Source organism: Archocentrus centrarchus, chromosome 6 (genome assembly GCF_007364275.1).
Source record: "Archocentrus centrarchus isolate MPI-CPG fArcCen1 chromosome 6, fArcCen1, whole genome shotgun sequence".
NCBI classification, from domain to species: domain Eukaryota; kingdom Metazoa; phylum Chordata; class Actinopteri; order Cichliformes; family Cichlidae; genus Archocentrus; species Archocentrus centrarchus.
In genome coordinates this window covers 790,956-807,065 of record NC_044351.1, presented here as the reverse complement: position 1 = coordinate 807,065, position 16,110 = coordinate 790,956, and the positions used below count along the sequence as shown (strand labels likewise).

The following is a 16,110-nucleotide window of genomic DNA, read 5'->3' as shown; positions in this document are numbered from 1 at the left end:
AAGGGGTTAAATTTAAGAAATGTGATTGTCAGTAAATCTGATGGTGTTGGAAAGCCTGTTTATTCCCCCTTACGTGGAGCCACCTTTGTAGGGAAAAAGCATTTGTGGGTCGAGCAGCAGAGCTGAGAATGTGAGTTGCACCCAAGAGAAGCTTTCCAAATCTTAAGTTTAGTTTGCATCCAAATATGTCACATTTGACCTCTGCCTTTCGTTCGATTTGACCCCAAAATGTGTATAATCCACGACCACCTCCTGCATGTGTGTGTAATCAGAGTAAACGTCCGTCACGCTGCCTGATCTGATTTTTACCGCAGTACAAATTTGCTAAAGTTTAAATTTAAAAAGAAAAAAAAAAAAAAAAAGATATATCCAATATTCCCTTAAACAGAGGGAGGATGGAGGCTTCGCTCTGAGTGCTTCCTGTCTTTATAGGTTTTTACTTCATTACTTTGTGGTTGTTTTATTTGTACTTTTACTGCACTTTTTGCATGTTTGTATTATTAACTGCACTAACCTGCATGAAAGGTGCAGGTTACTAACAGCTTCCTGATGATGAATACGTCCATCAGCAGCAGTGACAGGCGTGCAGAGCTTATGGTTCTCTGAGGATGGACAGATGAGGGACTCGCTTTACAAACCATTTTTATTGGATTCACAAAGTGACAAAATCAAAAGATTACAGAACAAGTAAAGAAAAACTGAGCTGAGTTAAACACTCCAAACTGAATTTTAGACCAGGAGGCCCTGAAAACCTTCACCTACACCCGATTACACACATCTCACACTTCACTGCAGTTTGTCTGCAGGAGAACACAAAAAGCAGCCGACTGAAGCTCGGAGCAGAGGAGCAGCTGATCTGGATCGTCTAAGAGGAATGAACGGTTCAGATCCTCTGGGTTTGTTCACATGTTCCTTTGACTGGCACAGAATCCGGTTCAGAGACTGAACAGCAAATTTCATGCAGCACTTTTTAAACCAGCAGCTCCAAAGTGGTTCACACGGAGGATCTACGTCAGGTGGAGCTGTTTAAATACTGGGTCCTTCAACAGTGCATTAGAGCCAGGGGGATGGCTTTAATGATGTTATTGGTCCCAGGGCTTCTTTCCAACTTAAGCTGCTTTCAGCTTCCTGACGCACCCTTCACATAACAATAAATCATTAAAATAAAAGTTTTTCCTCATAAATCGGCCATTTTCCTTTCTTGGAACTGCAGTTCTGTGATTTATAAAGGTGTGACATTCAGCAGTGCAGAAAAAAAAAGATGTCAAAGGTATAACGAGGAAAATAAAAATGACTTTCTGCAAAGCTTCACCACATCTTTCACCACTAGGGGGCAGAATTAGCCAGACTGAGAAGAGTTTGAGGATGCTGCAGCTGCCAGGCAGGAGGAAATGAGGAAGACCTCAGAGAAGGTTCATGGATGCAGTGAAGGAGGAGATGCAGAGAGTTGGAGTGACAGGAGGATGGTGGGGATGGAGGCAGATGATCCACTGTGGCGCCCCCTAAAGGGAGCAGAAAATTCATTCCCTACACTCAAAGTTGCATCTCCATTTGCTCGTTTTCTCCTCACCTAATTCGATCATTTCTTTCCAGGAGTTGGTGCTGATGGAGAGAAGAGTCGCTTTTCAGGTGCTTCAGTGATTTTTGTGTTTCATGCAGGAGAATTCCCGTCCTTCCTACCCCGCTCCCTCTCATGTTGGAGGCACATGTGTTTAAAAGCTGAGAGTAGATCTTCTGAGTGTGCCGTCGTTTCTGACCGCAGCTGCCGAGCTTTTAACCAAAGCTATTTTTAAATACGGGGATTTACTATCAGTGCTTCTAACAGGCAACATTAAAAGAGTGGAGCTGGATCCATGTTAGAGAAGCTCTGGCCACATTGCAACCCGCCTCCACCCCAGCTCCTCCTTTTCAGTACGATTCAAGGATCACATTAACTGTTCTCACCATTTTCAGAGGCTCAGAAATAACTGGACAGGTGACTGATGAGCAGTTTTGTGGCCTTGAAACGGCTCCTTCCAGGACAAACGAAGCAGGTGAAAGATGTGGAGTTTATTCTAAGTGTTGAAATTTTATTCAGAAGCTTTTCAGTAAGTGATGGAGGCGGCAAAAACTTTAGGAAGGGATGCACTGAGCGGGTCAGCAGGACCAGAAGGCCTGAAAGACTGACGTGGATGATCACAGAATCATTTCCATGATTGAGACACAACTTCACATCACCTAGCTGACCTGGGAACACTCCTGAGGAGGTGGACACATAACTGAAGGTCAACAAACATCTTGAAGGGCCTGAAGAGATGAAACCAAGACAGAAGCCCAAAGCACACCACACCACCTGTGGAGACATGGTGGAGGCAACGCTACAGCGTGGGGTGGAGTCATAAATAGTTGATGCAAAACTTTATTAAACCCCTCAAATTAAAGCTGAAGGTCTGCACTTCAGTCACATCAACTGACTTCAAACCCACTGAGGCAGCAGGTCTACGAGCTGCTTCTGTTTGCAGCTCGTAGACCTGCTGCTGTTTCTCCTGTGGAAGAAGAACGAGCCAACATGTCCTGAGGGTGACTGAGTATGAAGGTATAAAGTGAGCAGACACTGTGAGCCCATCAGCTTATTAACGCCACACAAAGCTGTGACATTTAAAGGGAACATTTTCATTCCAAACTCTTGAATCTGTAAATCTTCGTTTATCCGTCCACTTCGTTTGGGCTCGCTCTGAGATTGTTGTAAAAAGTGCTGCACGATGAAAAGCTGCTCTTCTCGAGGTCATTTACGCACCACAGACTCTGAAATGGAGTCAAATCAAAACTCAGTTTTACTGAAGTCATTAAAGCTCCCTCACAGCTTCTCCTCTGACCCAAGAGCACATCAGGACGTATCTGTGCAGCAGGACGGGGGGGCGTTTTATACTGAATTAAAGGGACAGTTCACCCTGAAATCAAATGCACATGGTGCTGATTATCCCTGCAGAGGGCTCTGGTGTCACATCGCCTTCCCTCCCATTAGCTTAGATCGGGCTGAATGACTCACTGCACCACACGAGTACGGCCCGGCCTTAGATCAACTTCAGCTCGTATCTTAAAACACAAAGATGTTTTGGATAGAAAGTCATATCTTCATATTTTGACAAGTTTTAAACTTCTAAACATGCAAATTTACAGAAAACCTTTTAAATTTCTCCCAAAAACTGAAACATAAACCTGGTCTTGGCTTTCTTAACTTAGATGTTCACACGAGATCCCAGCTGATCACTTCAAACCAATCCAGGGCACGGGCCCTTTGTGCCAGCAGCAAACAGCCTGTAAGCACTAAAACTTAATATCTTTGTTCCATCTGGTTTTAACCTGTTTTGTTGCAGGACAAAAGCAAATATGACAAATATGACCTCAAGCATCTGATTCTTCAAAGAAAGCCAAAAAAGAAGGAAAACGAGCCAGAACGACTGTGAGGGGAAAAGGCTGCGACCCTCGTCTCCATTCCTACAATGTACGAGGAGGACAGGAGGCTGCAGGAGCTGTAAGAGCTCCAATACACAAACCACGCAGGGTGAGGGACACTACAAGTAGATGAAATGATGGCTCTGAAGCCAGGCTCTGATTTTGTTCTGGGCTCTTCCACCTCCTGTGTTCCCATCTCTGGTGGGAGGGACTGAGAAGCGAGGAGAGGATGTACCATCTGAGACATGAGCACAGACAAAAGCAGGTGAGCTGGAAAACCGTTTTGTGGATGAATTAACTTTTTTTTATTCAAATCAGTTTTGTTTGGAGAGTCCGATTCCTTCTTTTAAAAGTGATGATGTCATGAATCGGGCCTGTTGTGATAAATCTGGAGGGCTCACCATCATTTATGAAACCATTAATTTTAAACTGGTTCTGTGGATTGTGAAGGGAAATGTCAGGGAATAAATGCTGGTGCCCTGAGGAAAGGTGATGGAACACGTTAAAGTCGGGACCGCAGCCCAACCGAAGGACCTGAAGGGGGCGGAGCCCACAGCCGAAGCTGCTCGTCCTCCAAACTGATGAGAAAGACCTTAATATTACACCACTTTCCTCAACAAATACATGTGCATGGGAAAACTGAGGAGGACAGGAGGAACAGCACCATATATGTGACATCATCACTATTATTTGGCTAACTCCACCGTCTTATGCAGTGAAGCATCCCTCCTGTCTCTGAAAAGTCTGTGCAGAAACAGAAAATATGAACCTTTTTCTTATTGCAACTCTAAATTAATTTTTCACTTCATCTGTTTCCACTTGAAATGTCAAAGGTCATTGTGGAGGCTGCAGACTGTGCAGCTGGACTCTCTGTGGACTCAATCATGAGGGAATCAAAGGTCACAGACCCTGCAGCACAGGTGATGACCCTGATGATGGTCGCAGGATGTTGAGCTTGAGGTGTTTTAGTTGTCACTCTTACTGCTGCTCTTTGAGTCCAGAAAGCACTTTTCTTCCTCCACCGTGTCCTCCAGAAACCACTGACCTGAAGACCAAACAGAAGAACCCTGGCTCTAAGAAAGCTGGGGAGCTGCGACACGGACGTTCAATGATTCCAAAATGGTTCAACCTCCTATTTAACTGAAAACCGTACAAAGATCAGATGTGAGTTTTGAATCTGAGCTTCCTGAAACCGAAGCTTTGGAATTACGAGTCGGTACAAGAGGCCAAAAGGAGTTTCCTCTGTAGGCGTCTCCATGGGATCAGCCTGAGGAGGACAGGGTGAGGAGCTCTGAGTGGAGCTGCTGCTCCTTCATGTCAAAAAGACCAGCTGAGGTGTTTCTGATCAGGGCACCTCCTGAACCCCTCCCTTTAACTGAAACGAGACCGTGTGTTAGATCTAGAAGCTGCTGGTGAGGTGGGCACAGGAATGCCTTTGAGGAGGAGGAGGAGACCTGGAATACCTTCTCAGCCAGCTGCGGATGTGACTCCAATAATCAGAAGAGCATAAGATGATGGCCAAATTATTTTGAAACATTTTGCTGTTCTCAGTTAAATGTTTGGTTTCCAATAATAATATCCATTTTATTTACAGTATCCACAGCTTCCCAACTGTTTTGGTTTCTAGCTGCTCTCTAACAATTTTTTTGACATTATTTCTCACATTTCACCAGTTACAGATAAATTAAGACTTCCTAAAGTTTTCAGCGTCTTACCATTTGATGCTTCATCTTCATCCTCAAAGTCGCCCATGTCATAACTCACAAATATATTCTAGGAAAAAAAAATATCGTTTTGGTATTGTTGTTTTTTTTAACCTTCCAAAGCATCATTTACTACTTAACAGTGGTGATTTCTTTCCCGTTAATGTGCAGATAATCCAACATTTCTTCTGTAAACTAAAGAAAACTAAATTCAGTACCTTGTTCCTGAGGAGCTTCTCCCAGGCTCCCGGCTGCTGCTTCACCAGTCTGAGAACTGGTTCGTTGGATTTCATTTCCCAGCTGCAAACGTCAGCTGCGATTTTCTGGTGAAGCTCCAGGTCGGCTCTGTAGGAGCGTCCGTTCACTCTGCCACTGAACACAAGGAGCAAAGAGAGCAGAGGACAGGCCCGTTCACTGTTCTGTCGGCTACTGCAGAGCATACAGTAAATCACATTTACATAATGCCTTTCAAGGACCCCGAGGTCGCTTTACACACAGCAGCCAAAGGCCACAGTGAATAGGTGACATTTCAACATTTTGGATGTCAGAGGGGAGCCTGTTCCAGAGAGTGGGGGGAGCAGCTCTGAAGGCTCTGTCCCCAGAGGACCACAGTCTGGTGTGAGGGATGGAGAGTAAGCCTTTATCTGTGGAACACGCACAATCCAGGAGGAGATGTAGGGGAGGAGAAGCATCTTACAGGAGATGCTGGACTTGACTGGGAGCCAGTGGAGGTGTAACAGGGCTTTGATAGGCAGAGCAAACGGGCGGGACGTGATGAAGGCATGAATGAGGGTTTCAGCTGCAGAGTCTGAGAGTGAGAAGGTGGAGTCCTGGATGAAACCTCCAGACGGTGAGACAGAGCATCCATCCACGTTACGATGCACATCAGCCACTTTCTGAATCAACCAAGAGTTCAGCTTTGTTGTTGCTCAGTTTGAGAAAATTGGTTGACATTCAATTTTTGATGTCTTCCGTGCAGTCGATAAAGGACAAAAGAGGGACTGACTGAAGGGTTTCGTGCTGAGATACAATCGTGTATCATCAGCATAGCAGTAGAAAGTCAGCCCGTGGTGGTGGGTGATCTGACCAAGGAGGAGCATGTAAACGATGAAAAGAGGTCCCTGCACAGATCCTTGGTTGACTGAAGCAAAGGAAGAACAGGAGTCTCTCCGGGTGACAGAGTGTACTGGCAGCAAGGTGAGGCTGAAACCAGGAGAAAGCTACACCAGGGAGGCCAACGCAGTTAGAAAAGCAGTCAAGGAGGATGAAATGGGAGACTGCCAAAAGGTCCAAGATGATGACAATGATGAGGTGGCCAGAGTCTGCAGCAATGACGAGGTTATTAGCGATCCTGATGAGAGCAGTCTTGGTGCTGTGATGCGCTCTGAAGCCAGACTGAAAGGGTTAAAAATGCTCATGGAGAGACATGTATTGCCAGAGTTGGGAAGCAACATCTCTTTCCAGGATTTTACTGAAGAACGGAAAGTTTGAACCTGGGTGGTAATTACTGAGGTCATCAGGGTCCACACCAGGGTTTTTGGAGAATGGGGGAGAGAGCGGCTGTTTCGAGAACTGAGGGTTTCTAAGGATTTACTGATGATGTCAACTATGACGGGACACAGGGTGGGTGGGCAAGACCTGGATCCAGAGGACAGGTGGAAGTTTTAATGACCAGTTCAGTAACTTGAAGACAGTCCAGTGGAGAGGAGGAAGAGAGGCAGTGTGAGTAGGAAATCATCCTGATGATGGGATGGGAGTGGGGGAGGGAGTTTGCATGTGACTGTGAAGAATCCTGGCACCTTAAGTTTTCTGTCAGAGAAGCAGATTTTACAAACACTGTTGATCTTGCAGGGTAACAATTAGATTCTTTCTGAGATCATTTCCCATCATGTTCCCAGTGAATCAAACAGAAACAGGAGATTTAGGCCACAGCGGCCCTCATGTGTGCATGATGGTTGGTTTGATTTTAACATCCAGATGAGAAGACCAACAGAAAGCCAGCTGTGACCGAGCTGATTGAGGCGATGAAGCACAGCACAACTTTAGCTGAACTATCAGGAGTTTATTAGATGTTGGACACTTTGCTGAAATAGCTCGAGAAGTCGTTTGGTTTAATCCCGGCACATAAAGCAGATGGAGCAGTTTAACTTCCCACGATGAAATCCATCATCACTTCCTTCCATGTTTTCAGCCTCATTGTTTCATGTCTCTCATTAACCTCTTGTCTACCAGGTCACTATTGACCTGTTGAAAGTGAGGTTCACAGCTACCCCTTTGTATGCAACTGTCCTCTATTTAGCACACCCAAATGGCTGTCCATAACAGAAAAACTACAGCCATAAGAGACTTGATTTGACAGGCATGTTTCATTGTGTTCCCTTACTGTTTGTAATTCCATTTTCTACATTGTTACCTCTTACTGTTTGATGGTTTAAACGACTGTTGTAACTGCCTGCGATGTAGCACTTTGATCAAAGTCCACTGTGTTTACATGTGTGATTGCTTGACTGGACTAATACGCACACCGTACGATCCCTCCTCATACATCCCACCTCTTTCTGTGGAGACATCACGAAGACTGACTCACCAGAGATCACCTTTTCTCGATAGGTTGATTCCTGGTTGATTTGTTATCCATGTTAAAATTAACTCGTGTTGGTTTTCTTAAAACAAACAAACAAAAAAAGGCTGTGTGAAAAGACCCAATCATAAAGCCAGAAAGGATGCCTGTGTCATGATTTACACAGTAAAATACAGTGTGAAAGATTTCAAACTGAAAACGGGGCCTGAAGTGTCTAAAAACAGAGGAGAGGAATGAGTTTCTGCTGGAGGTGTTCAGGTAACTCAGTGTCTTGTGAGGGGAGTGCAGCAGGAAATTACATACTGGTGCAGTGTCTGCAGTGATGTGCACTGCAAAGCTGCCAATTTAGTGGCTGATCTGAGTTCCCACCCTCACCTATGGCTGCAAACTGTGGGTCAATTTTAAAGGAACAAGATCACAGATACAGAAAGATTGGAGAAATTAGAGCGATCTAAAGCCTCTTTCCCACCAACAGGGTTCCGGTGCCGGAGCAAAGATCAGTGCCGTAATTTGAACCGTTAGGCGTGTTTTCCACCGCCGAAAGACTCGGTGCTCGGCCGAAAAACGGGTTCAATTCCGGCCCCGCAAACTAGCTGGTCTGGAACCAGGAACAGGTGCCGAAAGCGGTAGAAGGGCGTGACTCTGCCGTCTCAACATCAAGTTTTCTACCATATTACATGTGTATTACATGAGAAAAGCGATTTTCACGGCTGTGGATTAGGTTGGGCTCTAAGGCTGAACTTGCTGCTTTGTATCAGTTCATATCGCAGATAAAAGGACATAAAGTGCGTACTTGTCGTCTTGCTCTAATCTCTGTCTGTGTTTCCCTCTGTGCTGCACACAGATGCTGCAGTAGTTTGGTTTGGACCCTAAAATGTGTTCACAGCACAAGAAAGGGGAGCGTGTTCTCCCACGTTTGTGCGCTTCGGCTTCCCTGTCCAGACGAGGACCCGCCCACACTCATACGTAAAGGAGCAGTTCACAGAAACGCGGTGGGAACGCGGGTCCGTTCTTAATCGTTTCGCCGGTTCATTGGGAACAGCACTGGCACGCGAACCGGGTCCTCGGCGGTGGGAAAGTAGCATAAGAGGTGTGATCAAAAAGCTCTGGAAATGGGTCCATAAAATCTTACCCGATTTAAATTTGGCTGATCTCCATTCAAGATCATCTTCTTGGGCATGTCCAGAAGGATTTTTAGACCTCAAATTGGTGCAAAGAGCAGACGCCAACTTCAACCTGGTCAACTTCAAAGGGTTGTCTGTGGTGAGCAGAGCTACAGATGATTAGCCCCCAGTTTCCAGGCCCAGAGTCAACACATCATGTTTTCCCAACAGTCATCAGGACGCACACAGTAAATTCATCTGTCAGGGTCGGAGTGTAACATCCTGAGGCTTCTGAGGGAGAACATGGCACGAACCGTCAAACACACCAGCGTGCTACGTTGTACTGAATCACCGGGCGCTGGAAACGCAGGTTTGTTTAACTGCACTGATGCAATCTTCACTCATCACCTGCTCGATTTCCCAAATTTGCCTCTTAGCAAATTCGTTGACAGCCCTAAAATGAAGTTGAAGGCCCGCTAATTTGACACACTGCAGGTGATCGGCATTTATTACAGAGACCCAAGTTCAAGGAGCCCCTGCAGGACTTCTAATGAGCACCGAAAACAGTGCACAAGTACATGAGAATGTGTGATTGACCAAATTTTGAATTTTATGGACCTGTTCTCAGAAGTTTCTGATCAACCTTCACACCAGTGGTAATGGTTAAAAATGGATGGCTGGAGTGTATGTGTTTTCAAATGAAAGCGGGGAATAAGGATGTTGTGTGAAGATTCCATTCAATTTTATTTATATAGTGCCAAATCACAACAATCTCCTTGAGGTGCTTTATATTGTAGGTAAAGACCCTACAATAATACAGAGAAAACCCAACAGTCAAAACGACCCCCTATGAGCAGCACTTGGTGACAGTGGGAAGGAAAAACTCCCTTTAACAGGAAGAAACCTCCAGCAGAACCAGGCTCAGGGAGGGGGGGTCATCTGCTGAGGGGGGAGAGAGACAGGACAAAAGACGTGCTGTGGAAGAGAAACAGAGATTAATAATAACTAATGATTAAATACAGAGTGGAGTATAAACAGAGTGCATCACGGGAACCCCCCAGCAGCCTAGGCCTAACTAAGGGAGGGCTCAGGGTCACCTGATCCAGCCCTAACTATAAGCTTGATCATAAAGGAAAGTTTTAAGCCTAATCTTAAAAATAGAGAGGGTGTCTGTCTCCTGAGTCCAAGCTGGGAGCTGGTTCCACAGAAGAGGCACCTGAAAGCTGAAGGCTCTGCCTCCCATTCTACTCTTAAGTATCCGAGGAACCACAAGTAAGCCAGCAGTCTGAGAGTGAAGTGCTCTGTTGGGGTGATACGGTACTATGAGGTCTTTAACCGTTTAACAGTGGGCGACCGCCACCAATGCACCTGTTACCTGCCCTTACTTGCCGTGAACAGCTGGTTATCTCTGAGTCTGTCATGGTCTGCCCTGACAGACTGCCACCCTGGATCAGGAAGTTTGAGTGAATTTCCACCCTTCTAGACAGAGCCTGGATTCTTCCACTCAGCTGAGCACCTGTACCCTATCGAGCCTCGTCAGCTGTGGTATTTCAGGATCAGCTCAATCATCCAGTCTCTGCCAGATTATCTGCCTCCTTAGAGTCGTAACTAGGTTCAATTTTGCATGCCTTCCATGCAACTTGTATTAATGTGCTAACACCTTGCTTCTTATCCTCTTAGATTGCATTCTCCAACCGGCTGCAAGAAGTGGACTGCCTGCTCCCCCTCCCTCAGCACATCTTTCCAGCTCAAGGGATCAGCAATTAATCTGGACCTCAGACTCCCCCCCAGACCACTCGTCTCAGAACCAAGTAAGGTCTCTGTCACCATCTTCTCCCTCAAGGACGAACTGCCCTTCTCATTAAGAACATTCCCGAGACACCTCACAAAGCTTTGATTGTATTAACTGTTTACTTGAAAAAAAATCCAGGCTTCACTGTCCTCTCTTTCTCCAGCAGATTCCACGACTCCGGCCCCCTCTGCTGGGGATTTGGGAGGGGGGGAAGCATCGGCTTTGCCAGCTGGCCAGCAGGAAACCGCTGTCGTGGTCTTCCGAATCCTTTTGCCGGGTAGACTAGATGCCGCAGAGGGTTTTTGCTTCACTGCTCCCTGGCCATCGCACATCTGCCTTGCTCCTTCCCAGACAATGCTTCCAAGCTCTCCTAAATGATCAAATATCTGCGAGGTAGGGCCCTTGCCTGGGCGGAAGTGTTTCTTATTGCTAATCTGTTAGCCATCTGTTAGTATAGCGTTTTCATAGACAAGCTTAAGAAAACATTTGATCACCCCATGATTGAAGGAACCATAGCTAGGAGACTGCTATCTTTACGGCAGGGAATAAGAGGTGTTGCGGAACATGGAATTCAGTTCCGTATGTTAGCGGCCGGGTCCGGATGGCCAGCAAATGTTCTTTATGGTGTTTTTCGTAACTCCTTGAATGACCACATGAAAGATCAACTCGATTCTAGAGACAAGCCTTCTTTTATTGAGGATTTGGTGGCAATAACATTAAAGATCGGTAGCAGATTCTGTGAGAGAAACAAGGAGAAAAACTCCAAACCCCAGCAGTCCCCAGCCTCCGGTTTACCGATGTCTTCCGTGATTCAGCCATCTGAGCCTTTCCCTTCGGTGAAATGATGCAGATCGGCCAAGCCCGGCTGACGCCAGAGGAACAGCACAGGCTTGTATTTACTGTGGCGAAATAGGGGATTTTATCACTACCTGTCCAGCGCAGCCAAAAGGGCCTGCTCACCAGTAGTTCTGGGAATACTGGTGGGCGGCACCCTGCAGGTGAGAGCTCCGCGTTTAACACTCCCAGCGACTGTGACCAACAGGGTATATTCCCTCTTCAGGCTTTAGTAGTCTCAGGGGCAGAGCAAAACCTGCTGGATCTAAACCTGGCTAAAAAGTTAAATATTTCAGTCCAGCCCCTTTCTAATTAAATCATAGTGTCTGCAGTAAATGGTCACATTTTGGCCACTATTACTCAAAAGTCTGAGCCTGTATATCTGGTTATTTCTGGTAACCATCACGAACACACTTTTTTTTTTTTTTTTTTATCTTTTCTGCACCTTCCACTCCCCTGATTCTTGGCTACCCCGGCTAGAGAAACATAATCCCCACATCAACTGGTCACAGTGGGATATAGAGAGTTGAAGTCTCCAGTGTTTATGCCATTGTCTTTGAGGGCATTACCCCCCCCCCTCCCCTCGATACATTGGGCCATATGAAATTGACTCTGTTCTTGGTCCCTCTGCTGTCCGTCTTTAGTTGCCTGCCTCTTTGAGGGTGTATTCCACTTTCCATGTGCCCCAGATTAAGCCTTGTCTTTCAAGCCTACTGTGCCCTCCTTCTGCTCCCTCACCTCCTGCCCAGCTCGTGGATGGCCACCGTGCCTTTTCCGTCTGCCGGACCTTGGACGTCCGCCACCAGGGGCGGCGCCTCCAATATCTCATGGAAGGGAAGGGTATGGTCCCGAGGAGCGTTCATGGGTGTCCCGCGCCCTCATCGTGGCCTTTAACCGGTCTCAGCTGGGTGGGTCCGGTGTGCCGCCAGGTGGCGGCCGTTAAGGGGAGGTTACGTCATGGTCTGCCGCCTGCTAGCCTCCCTGTCACCCTGGATCAGGAGGTTTGAGTGGATTTGAGTGGAATGCGATGCGATGAAATTATTTCTGTAGTCGGCACTTTTTTTGTATTTAACAGCTGTGCATATATGATCAATAACAGAGGCACAGCGCTGATTAGGCGCCACTGTGCTCCTGCCCCCAACACACACACACAAAATGCACTCCAGCACACGCTTTCGAGAGTGCACTCGATCATGACTGTTTTCATTTGAATCGTGCTATCATCTGACAACAGGTAGCTAAAGATGGAGCGGCACAAAAGAACGCTCTCCAGGGCACAAAACAGAAAGCATAAGAGGGAGAAGGATAAAAATGTTGGGATGAAACAAAGCTTTTGGTTTAAAGGCAGTCGTTAAGTTATGTCAGTTTATCAAGAGGAGGCTTTTAAATACCCAGATTAGCTTAAGTTACTAGTAGCAAAATAACAGGTCACTGTTCTGCAACTGTGTGCTGTAGTTACAATATAAAAGACCATAACAAGTGTGCCCCTGCCTGTGAGTACTCTAGCTGCAGCAAAAAATCAGTCCTACATATTTGTTTAATATGTGCATTGAAGGACATATCCTGGTCAAAAATGACTCCAAGATTTCTCACAGTGTTACTGGAGGCCAAAGTAATGCCATCCAGAGTAAGTATCTGGTTAGACACCATGTTTCTAAGATTTGTGGGGCCGAGTACAAGAACTTCAGTTTGATCTGAATTTAGAAGCAGGAAATTAGAGGTCATCCAGGCCTTAATGTCTTTAAGACATTCCTGCAGTTTAACTAATTGATGTGCGTCATCTGGCTTCATTGATAGATAAAGCTGAGTATCATCTGCATGATGCTCACTTTGAATATTCAAACAGCTAGTGTCACAGATAAGCTTGTAAAGAAAAAGAACAAAGCTTTTTATGCCTTAAAAATAGCACAGAGGAAACTAACTGTATAATAATAATAAAAATAATAATAATGTGACACTAAATAATGATCTTAAAACATTTTATTGGAGAGTGAAATAATTAAATCTGTGCAAAACAACAGGTGCAAGAAGTAACCATATTTGGTGAATTATCAGATATAAACTGCGGTGATTTTTACTTTTTGATTAAATGTTAAGCTGAGAATTATTTAGAATAAACAGATTAGGGCTGCATAAAACGATTATTTTAGTAATCGAGTATTCTATCGATTATTCCAGCGATTAATCGAGTAATCGGATAAGAAATACTTTTTTTATTAACAGTTTATCTGCATATTTTAACTTCCGTACTGCAGTTTCTCGCCATGTGAACAAACAGCGGTGAATGGAGCAGCTACAAAGTTCTCTTTTCTTCACATTAACACTTGCTGATCAGGTGCTTGATGAAGGACCTCCAGCTGTTTCACAGATTTAATGGTGGTTACTAAAAGAAAAAGCTGCTGTTTTGGACGCTGGAAAAACGTTTCCTTTTTCACTAATTGAGCTCACCGTCTGTAACAGCTTCGCCTCTTTGCGCTTGCGCAGTTCAAACCGCTGCCTGCTATGAGTGTTCTGAAAAACTAGTGGCTGCTGGAGCCATGGCGCATGTGTGAGTAATGGTGTAATGCTTTGTATTCACAAGCATTCTCTAAAATACGTTTCTACTGCAGGTCTATATTTAGTCACTAATAAGGGATTAAAGTATAAAAAATATTTTGAAGGAGCCCCTCGGTCCTGGGGGGCGGGCCTTCCGGTACCGAACCATCGCTAGTGCTAATGGCCCGCGCTCGCTAGCAAACCAGTTCTGGTAGCTACAGCTGAAATAAAGACAAAAATAGCAGCTGAAATTCTCAGCGAGCACAACACACACAGACACACAGAGAGCAGTGGAGGCGTGGAAATGCATGTCAGCGACAGTTGCCACCCGTCCCGTAAAGTACGGAACCCCGCATGTTACGGAGCCGTATTCCACGGAGTCCCGTAACATACGGGGTTCTGTTTTTTAGGAGACAGGTGGCAACTCTAGTGATGATCCACTCTGTGTTAAATGAAATCCATCGCAGCGACGGAGAGCTTTTTAGAGTGTGTGCTTGTGTATACGTGAGTGATTCACACTCCAGTCCAGTAGGTGGCGGTAATGCAGTTCTATGTTGGTTTGCCAGCCCCCAATAAACACAAAAAAACGTCAGCACTAATGCTGCTAATGCTAGTGACTAGCGCCGCTTACACCGAGACAGCTGAGCGCTGCAGAGTTTAAACGAAGCATCGACACAGTAAATTTGTGTCGATAATTTTTTAGAATCGATTTAATCGAGTTAATCGATGAATCGTTGCAGCCCTAAAACAGATTATGGAATAACAATTATTTCAAAAAATAAAACTGACGGACCTTTGAGGACAAAGTTTCCTTCACACTGTTAAACTGAACACAAGAACTTTGTGCATCCTTCTGATACAAACCAGAACCGTGTTCTCACGGCTCCAGATACAAACTCGTATTCATACACAGGCTGGTCATGCTGAACATGTACCCACTCCCACCCGTGTAAAGTGCTCTGGATAAAAAGCTCCACTGAATGTTGGAGGTAATTAAGAGGAAGCGAGCTATCCTTGAGGGTCTGATCCTGACAGACCTGTAAACGACTCGGTCCGCGTAGAAGTCGCAGCACTGGTTCTCCGGGTTCATCAGCTTCATGGTTATGATCACAGAGTCGGACGTCTGGCACCAGCGGATCAGAGGGTGGAAACTGAGACAACCAAACACATTAAGACTGAAGTCGAAGGTCCCGGTTTAAAGACAGACAGTAAAACATGATGTTCAGCAGTAAATGAGAATTACTGGATGTTGTAGGTAGAAAATTGAGTAAATCAAAGTCTGCAGCAGTGAGAGTTCCTGCAAGCTTTACCTTCGTGCTGCATTATCACAGTCTGTTCCACTGGTGCTGATGACCTGCTGCCTGCTGCTTTGATCAGCACCTTCCTGCACACCTGAGCGAGCGAGCGCATGCCCCCACACACACACACACACACACACACACACTTACACTTTACTGCATGCAGACTAACCATCAGATTTTTGATCTTTTTACATTTTAAAAGCAGCCAGAGAGCCTCGTCTTCATTCGGTCAGTCTTTTAAGTACATAAAACTTCAGTTTTTCTTATGTCCACTAGAGGCTCCAGCAGTGGGTCAGTCCCAATAGACCCTTTACTGTTAGTAAACAATGATGACGTAGGTAGCGATGCGTGCGCGTATTTTGGAAACGTACGTACAGCGGAGTTCAATAGCATTTCAATCTACGAGAAGAGATTATCAACAAAAGATCGTGAAAACTACCTGCAAAAATTAATTTTAACCACCAGCAACCAACTCCGATCCCTGTGATATGTTAGCAAGTGGCCCAGTATCCGTGGGCGGATATACAGGTGTATTTGGTGGAGAACCCCAGCGTATTCACCGGAGAGAAGTTATGCACATACAAGTCACTGGATGCTTACAGTTATGTTGTCATGTACCGAACATCAAATATCCTGATACAGACTCGGAGTTTTGTGTCTTGAAGGCAGAAGTTTTTCCAAGTCAAAGACAAGGAAACAGGAGTACTGTGTATGAGGCTCGGGTCCTTGGAAACAAGTCAGAGAGCTACATCCTCACAGCGGATTGTACCTGCATGACAGCCTGAGTACTTTGTCAAACTGCTTTTCTAGCTTGTTAAGAGTTTTC

General features: G+C 45.5%; 1 protein-coding gene across 7 annotated transcripts in view; it reads right to left on the bottom strand.

Annotated features, from left to right (window-relative positions):
* Window positions 1-625: 625 nt before the first annotated feature.
* tdrd12 (tudor domain containing 12) overlaps window positions 626-16,110 on the bottom strand; it is a 46,286-nt gene continuing 30,801 nt past the window's right edge. For 4 of the 7 annotated variants that reach the window (XM_030730584.1, XM_030730588.1, XM_030730586.1 and 1 more), the window contains exons 33-37: window positions 15,294-15,375; window positions 15,021-15,134; window positions 5,357-5,510; window positions 5,151-5,208; window positions 4,401-4,480 (exon numbers count right to left, since the gene is read on the bottom strand). In XM_030730584.1, the coding sequence (XP_030586444.1) occupies window positions 4,401-4,480; window positions 5,151-5,208; window positions 5,357-5,510; window positions 15,021-15,134; window positions 15,294-15,375 (488 nt within the window). Of the gene's footprint in view, window positions 4,481-5,150; window positions 5,209-5,356; window positions 5,511-15,020; window positions 15,135-15,293; window positions 15,376-16,110 lie in introns of all 7 variants that reach the window. The other 3 variants (XM_030730585.1, XM_030730589.1, XM_030730590.1) reach the window with 1 other exon arrangement.